General features: G+C 52.9%; 1 protein-coding gene across 1 annotated transcript in view; it reads left to right on the top strand.

Moving 5' to 3' along the window:
• The first annotated feature begins 1,849 nt into the window (after window positions 1-1,849).
• The window catches only part of ACAP2 (ArfGAP with coiled-coil, ankyrin repeat and PH domains 2), a 42,497-nt gene continuing 34,751 nt past the window's right edge, over window positions 1,850-9,595 (top strand). The window contains exon 1 of the mRNA XM_048486078.1: window positions 1,850-1,961. Within this exon, the coding sequence (XP_048342035.1) occupies window positions 1,909-1,961 (53 nt within the window). The 5' untranslated portion in view covers window positions 1,850-1,908. The remainder of the gene's footprint in view (window positions 1,962-9,595) is intronic.

The following is a 9,595-nucleotide window of genomic DNA, read 5'->3' as shown; positions in this document are numbered from 1 at the left end:
TCACGACCGGAATCACTGGGGTGCTGTGTGGTTTCCGGGCTGTATGGCCGTGTTCTAGCAGCATTCTCTCCTGACGTTTCGCCTGCATCTGTGGCTGGCATCTTCAGAGGATCATATAGTGGTTATGAATATAGTGGTTATGAATATAGCACAGCTGATGTATCAGGGATTTTCAGTGCTCTTCAGGAAAGGCACGCAGGACAATAACAGCTACCATCAGTGCCCAATAATAAAAGAAGGGAAGGAGTCTAAAATATTAGAAGCGCAGGGCAGTTTCTTTCCCATCTGCTCTTCTTTGGTGGCAGCTGCAGGTTTTTCTCCAGTTTTGGCCTGTAAGGAAATGATCCAATTCCTGCAGTCAAGCTCTGGGGCTTCCCTCTGCTGCTGCAGGTTGGATTGACAGAGAGGAGTGGGGCTGTTGCAGTTGGTAATATAGGAGCGAACTTACCAACTGCTCCTATTCCCTAGGCTCTAAAGTATCCCTTGGCATGGTAGCCAGTGGTGCCAGGTTGGATTCCTGAGATGCTGGAGAACCTGGGTTACACCCCTCCACTTCAGTGGTGGGCTCTTATCCGGTGAACTGGATTTGTTTGCTTGCTCCTACACATGAAGCCTGCTGGGTGACCTTGGCCTAGTCACAGTTCTCTCAGAACTCTCTCAGCCCCACCTACCTCACAAGGTGTCTGTTGTGGGGAGATGAAGGGAAAGGAGCTTGTAAGCCACTGCGAGTCTCCTTACAGGAAGAAGAGCTTGGATTTATACTCCACCTTCCTCTCCTGCAATGAGACTCAAGGTGGCTTACAAGCTCCTTTTACTTCCTCTCCCCACAACAGGCACCTTGTGAGGTGGGTGGGGCTTAGAGAGTTCCAAAGAACTGTGACTAGCCCAAGGTCACCCAGCAGGAATGTAGAAGTGTGGAAATACATCTGGTTCACCAGGTAAGCCTCTGCCTCTCAGGTGGAGGAGTGGGGAACCAACCCCAGTTCTCCAGATTAGAACCCACCTGCTCTTAACCACTACATCCCCCTGGCTCTCCAGGGAGGGGAAGGTGGGGTGTAAATCTAAACTCTCCTGGTTCTTCTAACATTCAAAAAGAAAAAACAAGTATTAAAATGACATGGGTTACACATAGATGGAGTTCCTTGACAGAAAGGGAGGTAAGATCGGAACAAGAAAAAGAAGGAATCCTTCTGCTTCTCTGCAGCCTGGATCCCCCCCTCCCCCAATGGCCTCCATTCACTTGAAAGGTGGAGCCGCTGCCTTTTTCACAGGGAAATTCAGGAAGATTTTGAGCCTGGGGGAGGTGGGGGGGGGGGGGGAAAGGGTTGCCAACGTCCAGGCAAACCCGCCTCCAGGTGGCCCCTGAAGATCTCCCGCTCTTGCAATTGGATCTCCAGGCAACCCAGATCAGCTCCCCTATGGCGGCGTTCTTGGACAGGATCTCTAGCTGGCTTGTTGCATTCACACGTGTACACGCCTGTCCAACACAGACACGCCTCCCGGCTCAGTAGAGAGCAAGGGGCGGGGCTTGCTTCACGGCCAAACCCCGCCCCTTTCCTAACGCCCACGTTGAGTCGGCGAGCGCTGACGCCAGAAGCCTCTCCCAAAGTGCGTCGGGATAGGTTGAGAGGCGCCACGTGACACAAGCCGGACGCCTCTCTCAGAAACGGCCTCCCCCGGGCAGAAAGGCAACCGGCGATTGGTCCAGGCGGCCGCCTCTCTCACACGCCTTTGGCTGGCGGGAGGGGGCGGTCTGGCGAAGGCGGGCGTCGACGGCGCCTTCTCCCGATTGGCTGCCGGGAGTGGCAATCGCCTAGGGACGCTCTGACGGGGCGCTCCTTCGCTCCTCCCCCCCGGAAAGCCGAGCCCCGCCCAACCTCCGCCGAGAGGGTCGCAGGAGGCGCCGCGATGAGGGTCGCCGTCGACTTCGAGGAGTGCCTCAAGGACTCGCCCCGCTTCAGGTCCGTCTCCCCCCCCCCAGCTTCCTAACAGCCCTGCGAGGTAGACCGGCGGCCGGCATTTCCCGGCGGGCCGCCAGCCCGAACCCGGCCTTTCTGGCGCAACACAGACCCTCGTCTTGTGTGAAGAGGGCGACACGTGTAGCCTGGCTGCTGCGTCTTCCGTGTCAGACTTCGGCCTTTTCCGTAGCAGGGATCTGGTAGGGGAGGGCGGGGCTAGGAGTGCTTCAGAGCCGGGGGGGGGGGGGGCAGCCTCTGCAGCCCCTGGGCAAGAACGGCCTCCAGTGGCGGTGAGTTCCACAGGGCTCCCCGGGTGGCTGGCTGGCCGGACCAGGCTTCGTGGAGGGCTTTGGGGAGGTCTGCCTGCAGGACCTGAATGGTGTTGGCCCCTTTTGCTTCCGAACATGGCCGAGGAGGGCTTCTTCGGGACCGCTGTGGATTGGGATGGGAGGAGGACCCAGATGGTATGGAAGCGGCGCAGCTTCTCCTCGGACCTGGACACCATCTGTGCGGCTTCCTTGTCTTCATCACAACCCCCTTTCTCTGCAGTGTTTCCAGGGCTCTCCCTTCCAAATCTTATCTTCACAACACTCCTGTGAGGTAGGCTAGGCTGAGAGAGTGCTCGCGGGCCCAAATCCCTTGGTACGTTTTGATGCAAGGCCGATATTTGGCTTTTAGTCACTGCGCCACACTGTTTTTCCATGTCTTTATGCCTTTGAATACCACCTCTCTAGGTTAAGGTCTGCCAGTCATGGCGAGGAGTGGGGAATCGAACCTGGCTCTCCAGATTAGAGTCTGCTGGTCATGTGGAGGAGCAGGGAAACAGATCCAGTTCTCCAGATTGGAGTCTACAGCTCATGCGGAAGCACTGGCGTAATGCCCATTGGGCAAGGTGGGCAGCTGCCCAGGGCATCACCTTGTGGGGGGCATCAAAATGCTGGGTTCGTTTTTGGGTATTTTAGTGGTTTTCCATTTTTGGCCTGCAGGGGGCGCGGTTTTTAGGCTAGCGGCACCAAAATTTCAGCGTATCACCAGGAGACTGTCCTCATGCTACCCCCCAAGTTTGGTGAGGTTTGGTTCAGAGAGTCCAAAGTTATGGACTCCCAAAGGGGGTGCCCCTATCCCCCATTGTTTCCAATGGGAGCTAATAGGAGATGGGGGCTACAGTTTTGAGGGTCCATAACTTTGGCCCCCCTGAACCAAACTGCACTAAAAAAACTCAGGGGGGTATCATTAGAGCAGTCTCTTGATGAGACCCTGAAAGTTTTGAGACTGTGCCTTCAGAAATAGCTGCCCCAACCTGAAACCCCATTGACAGCAATGCAGAAAACTCAATGCAGAACAAAAGGATTGCTTAGGCAATATTAGGGATGTTCTTGCAGGAGAGGGGCATTCTTGAGACTGATATCCCAGCACCAAAATTTCAGGGTATCAAATCTGGAGACTGTCATGATGGCAACTGAAGGTTTGAGGGTGCAGATTTGGTTCAAGGGGAGTCCCAAAGTTAAAGGACCCTCAAAAGGGTAGCCCCCATCTCCTTAGCAAAGAATGGGGGATGGGGCACCCCCTTTGAGGGTCCATAACTTTGGACTCCTTGAACCAAACCTCACCAAACTTGGAGAGTAGCATAAGGACAGTCTCCTGATGATATGCTGAAATTGTGGTGCTGGTATGTCTAAAAATGCACCCCCTGCAGGCACCAATGTCCTGGTGCAAAAAAAATTTGGTCATGGTGGAGTGGCCGCCCATGGGGGGGGGGGGGGCATCCAACTCAGGTTTTGCCCAGGGCTACAGTTTGCCCAGGGCTGCCTCGTTACGCCCCTGTGCGGAAGAGTGGGGAATCGAACCCAGCTCTCCAGATTAGAGTCTGCTGCTCATGTGAAGGAGCAGGGAAACAAATCCAGTTCTCCAGATTGGAGTCCACTGCTTATGCGGAGGAGTGGGAAGTCAAACCCAGTTCTCCATATTAGAGTCTGCTGCTCTTCACCACCGCGCCCCACTGGCCCCACTGAATCAGACCATCAGCCCCTGTGGTCTAGCATCTTGTTCATGCTGTGGCCAATTGGCCATCTCCAACAAGGCCACAGACAGGATGACCGCAAGAGCCTCCTGGTGCCCGTGCTGCCCGCAAGCAGCCATCGAGAGGTGACCGTTGTGGCTTCCTTGCCGGGCTGGACCGCCTTTAGTGGGCGGTGGGCAGATGCTTCAAGACAAGTGGGGTACCAAATGGTCCAGGAACCATAGGGTCATAGAGTTGGAAGAGACCCCAAGGGCCATCCAGTCCAACCCCTGCAATGCAGGAACACGCAATCAAAGCAGTCCCAACAGATGGCCATCTTTAAAAACCTCCACCACACTCTGAGGTAGTGCATTCCACTGTCAAACAGCCCTGACAGTCAGGATGTTTTCCCCTGATGTTTAGGTGGAATCTCTTCTCCTTCACCTTGAACCCATCACTCCTGGTCCCAGTCTCTGCTGCAGCAGAAAACAAGCTCTCTCCCTCACCAACATGACATCCCTTCAAATATCTAAACAGGGCTATCATGTCGCTCCTTAATCTTCTCTTCACCAAACGAAACATCCTCAGCTCCCCAAGTCTCTCCTCGTAGGGCATGGATTCCAGACCTTTGACCATTTGGGCTGCCCTCCTCCTAAGACTGGGGCTCATGGGAGAAGTTGCAGAAAGCAGAGAGCCGGCAGAGGGCTATTGGTCGTCCTCTGAGACCGACAGTATTTGACGCACGCAGAGTCTTGAGTTGTCTGGAGAACTCTCGGTCTGAAGTCTCCGGTTTGGTCCTTGGCTGCCCCACGGCATCTTCCAAGGTCTAGTTCAGTGGTGGCGAACCTTTGGCACTCCAGATGTTATGGACTACAATTCCCATCAGCCCTTGCCAGCATGGCCAATTGGTCTAGTTTCACCCCCTTTGCTTTGCTGGTCTAGTTTCACCCCCTTTGCTTTGCTGCTTGCTTGCCCGCCTTGGCCACCTCCTACTTCCTCCTTGGCCAAAACCAGCAGAACCAAACGAGGAAACGGGACTCGAAATCCCCCAGTTGTGCAAAGGGCAGATATCAGATGAAGAAGTTGCGCTGGGGAAGAGTGTTGCGCGGGGCTGAGCTTCTCAGAGACAAGCCACCGCAACATGCTTTGCGTCTCGACTGCGGTCAAGGATTGCCGGTTCCTTTCTGCCCCTGGACTGTAACCAGGTTGGTCCTGCTTCGGCAAAAAGCACAATGACAGGGTTTAACCCTCCTGCGTGACAAAGACTGTTTGGCAAAATGCTCCGCCTACTTCTTGCCGTCTAACGCTAGCCATCTAAAAGAGCCAGCGTGGTGTACTGGTTAAGAGCAGGTGGATTCTAATCTGGAGAACCGGGCTTGATTCCCCACACCTCCACCTGAGGGGCAGAGGCTTATCTGGTGAACCAGATGTGTTTCCACACTCCTACATTCCTGCTGGGCTAGACACAGTACTTCAGAGCTCTCTCAGCCCCACCTACCTCACAAGGTGTCTGTTGTGGGGAGAGGAAGGGAAAGCTGGGGTATAAAGAAGAGTTGGATTTATATCCCCCCTTTCTCTCCTGTTAGGAGACTCAAAGGGGTTTACAATCTCCCTTTCCTTTCCCCCTCACAACAAACACCCTGTGAGGTAGGTGGGCTGAGAGAGCTCCAAAGAACTGTGACTAGCCCAAGGTCACCCAGCTGGCGTTTGTGGGAGTGCACAGGATAACCTGAATTCCCCAGATAAGCCTCCACAGCTCAGGCGGCAGAGCGGGGAATCAAACCCAGTTCCTCCAGATCAGAATGCACCTGCTCTTAACCACTATGCCACTGCTGGTGCCTTTACTTGCTGGGAAACTCCTTTAGACCATAGGTTCCCTGGAAAGTAACCCACCCACTGTTGCTCAGAATCTCCTAAGGACCTCTAGACCAGGGATGTCCAACTCTGGCTCTCCAGCTGGCATGTGTTGGAGGGCACAAACTAATCTAGTTCACCAGATAAGCCTCCACAGCTCAAGTGGCAGAGCGGGGAATCAAACCCTGTTCTCCAGATTAGAGTGCACCTGCTCTCAACCACTACAACACGCTGGCAAACTCTTCTTCTAAAAAGTGTTTTTCGGAAACAAGAACCGCCAAGGATGGATCTAGCCTGCTAGGAACAGCAGCTTGGCAAATGCCGTAGAACTGTTGAGTGGTTTCCGAGGAAACACGTTCTGCTTTCACGTGATGCTCAGTGACGATGAGAACCTTCCGGAAGCTTCGGGAACTGCCCCTGCCGTTTTGGAGGTGACTTGTGCAGCAAAATCATTGTGTGACCATTAATCGCTGTCGAGTCGCTTTTGACCCCTGTCGACCCTGAATCAGTATCCTCCAAAATGGTATCATTAACATCCAGGTCTTGCAAACCGAGGACCATGGCTTCCTTTATCGACTGCATCCATCGGATGTTGATCTTCCTCCTCTCCTGCTGCTTTCAACTTTTCCTTGCATTATTATAAGAACATAAGAAAGAGCCTGCTGGATCAGACCAGAGTCCATCTAGTCCAGCTCTTCTACTCGCAGTGGCCCACCAGGTGCCTCTGGGAGCTCACATGCAGGATGTGAAAGCAATGGCCTTCTCCTGCTGCTGCTCCTGGTCACCTGGTCTGCTAAGGCATTTGCAATCTCAGATCAAGGGAGGATCAAGATTGGTAGCCATAGATTGACTTCTCCTCCATAATCTGTCCAAGCCCCTTTTAAAGCTATCCAGGTTAGTGGCCATCACCACCTCCTGTGGCAGCATATTCCAAACACCAATCACACGTTGCGTGAAGAAGTGTTTCCTTTTATTAGTCCTAATCTTCCCCCAGCATTTTTAATGTATGCCCCCTGGTTCTAGTATTGTGAACAGAAATTAGTATTATCTTTTACAGTGACTCTTCTGATTACGTAAGCAAAGTGAGACATCCTCCGTTTAGTCGTCGTTGTTTCTAGAGAGAGTTCAGGCTTGATTTGATCTAGAAACCACTTAGTTGGTTTTTACCACAATCCTCTGAACTCTCTCAGCCCCACCTCCTTCAAAAGGTGTCTGTTGTAGGGAAGGTGTTTGTAAGTCGCTTTGAGACTCTTTCCATTTGAGAAAAGCAAGGGTCAAGGGTCAAAGGAGTAGTAGAAGAAGAATTTGGATTTATACCCCCCTTTCCCTCCCCCCTCACAACAAACACCCTGTGAGGTGGGTGGGGCTGAGCGAGCTCCAAAAAGCTGTGACTAGCCCGAGGTCACCCAGCTGGCATGTGTTGGAGTGCACAAGCTAATCTGGTTCACCAGATAAGCCTCCACAGTTCAAGTGGCAGAGCGGGGAATCAGACCTGGTTCTCCAGGTTGGAGTGCACCTGCTCTTAACCATTCCACCACATTGGCTCTCATTTGATGCATCCAAAAACACTTTTTGCTGATCGAAATAACGTCGGTGTCCTGCCAGCCATCCGTGGCTGGCTCATTTTGGGGGGTCCGTTCTTCAACCCGCTGGCTTGCTTTTCCAAGAAGGGTGGGCAGAGCAATGCCGGATCAGTTGCCTCCTGGATGTGCCAGAGTTTGCGGAGAGAGCCTAGCAAACCAGTATGCAGGGTATATCTGGCCTCTTTGTCTTTTCTGATCCCGTCTTTTCTGCTTTACTGGAGAGGATTAGCATCTCGGCTCAGCAGAACGGGGCCGTGCCTTCTCCCGCGGGTGGCTCTGAGTTGATCTCTTGAGCCCAGTTCCTAGCAGGTGGTTCTAACCTAGGCGGTGACCCTGCTACTGGACTTCACAGCACTAGGTGAGTAGCATTTCAACATTATGTTTCTATCACAAATATACAAAAAAATTTTTTTTCTAATAAGTATACCGTCAGGTATGACTATAAAACCTCTAGATTAGGTTTTTATTTCGGCAGTCCTAATCTAGAGGTTTTATAGCCGTACCTGACGGTGTACTAACCAGGAAAAAAATTTTTTTTTGTTATTTGTGATAGAAAGATAATGTTGAAATGAGACTCACCTAGTGAGTTGCAGTACGCATGGGTGTAATATTTGTGACAGTACCTGTCGTACACCTGCCTTGATTATTATGGTGGACTGGACTTCAGAGCAGCTGGTCTGTTGTGTAGAAGAAGACGAAAAAGAGTTGGGATTCATCCCCACCATTCTCTCCTGTGAGGAGACTCAAGGCGGCTCACAAGCTTCTTTCCCTTCCTCTCCCCACAACAGACACCTTGGGAGGGAGGTGGGGCTGAGAGAGTCCAGAGAGAACTGTGACTAGTCCAAGGTCCCCAGCAGGAATGTAGGAGTGCGGAAACACATCTGGTTCACCAGATAAGCCCCTGCCGCTCAGGTGTATGGATGGGGAATCAAACCCAGTTCTCCAGATTAGAATCCACCTGCTCTACACCGCTGCGCCACGCTGGCAAAATATCTGCTGACGTCGCAGGCAGTGCTTAATGCTTGTACTCCTGCAGCAGGTAAAGGGAAAGGAGCAGCAGTGGCGTAGGAGGTTAAGAGCTCGTGTATCTAATCTGGAGGAACCGGGTTTGATTCTCCGCTCTGCCGCCTGAGCTGTGGAGGCTTATCTGGGGAATTCAGATTAGCCTGTGCACTCCCACACACGCCAGCTGGGTGACCTTGGGCTAGTCACAGCTTCTCGGAGCTCTCTCAGCCCCACCCACCTCACAGGGTGTTTGTTGTAAGGGGGGAAGGGCAAGGAGATTGTAAACCCCTTTGAGTCTCCTGCAGGAGAGTAAGGGGGGGATATAAATCCAAACTCTTCTTCTCTTCCCATCTCGAACTGTGCGGAAACACATCTGGTTCACCAGATAAGCCTCTGCCGCTCAGGTGTATGGGTGGGGAATCAAACTCTGTTCTCCAGATTAGAATCCATCTTCTCTTCACCACTACGCCACGCTGGCAAAATATCTGCTGACGTCGCAGGCAGTGCTTAATGCTTGTACTCCTGCAGCAGGTAAAGGGGAAGGGATCTGGCTGCTTGGAATGCTTTGGGGCGGGGGGAGCACGGAACCCACTTCTCTAGGGTGTCGACCTGTGTAGCTGAAGGCAGAAACAGCCAGGTGCCCGTGGCCAGTGGGGGAGGGGAGAATTCTGGCCGGCTGCTGCGCTGACCCCCACCCTCGTGCTGCCTCTGGAGCATCTGGCGGTGGCTCTGAAGGAAGGTGTAGTGCAGTGGTGGTGAACCTTTGGCACTCCAGTTGTTATGGACTACAATTCCCATCAGCCCCTGCCAGCATGGCCAATTGGTGTAGTGGTTAAGAGCAGGTGCACTCTAGTCTGGGGTTTGATTCCCCTCTCTGCCACTTGAGCTGTGGAGGCTTATCTGGTGAACCAGAGTAGCTTGTGCACTCACAACACACGCCAGCTGGGTGACTTTGGGTTAGTCACAGTTCTTCGGAGCTCTCTCAGCCCCACGCACCTCACAGGGTGTTTGTTGGGGTGGGGGAAATGGGAAAGGAGACTCTAAGCCCCTTTGAGTCTCCTTACAGGAGAGAAAGGGGAGATATAAATCCAAACTACCCCTCCTCCTCCTCTCTGCATTGCAAAGAGGCGGACAGATAATTGCCAGAGCTTTCCTCTCTCCCGTCCCTTCTGCTGAGTACATTGTGGAGCTCTCTG

This window comes from Sphaerodactylus townsendi, linkage group LG02 (assembly GCF_021028975.2).
Source record: "Sphaerodactylus townsendi isolate TG3544 linkage group LG02, MPM_Stown_v2.3, whole genome shotgun sequence".
In the NCBI taxonomy this organism is placed as follows: domain Eukaryota; kingdom Metazoa; phylum Chordata; class Lepidosauria; order Squamata; family Sphaerodactylidae; genus Sphaerodactylus; species Sphaerodactylus townsendi.
The sequence above is the reverse complement of the archived record's forward strand: the minus strand, read 5'-3'. Positions and strand labels throughout refer to the sequence as shown.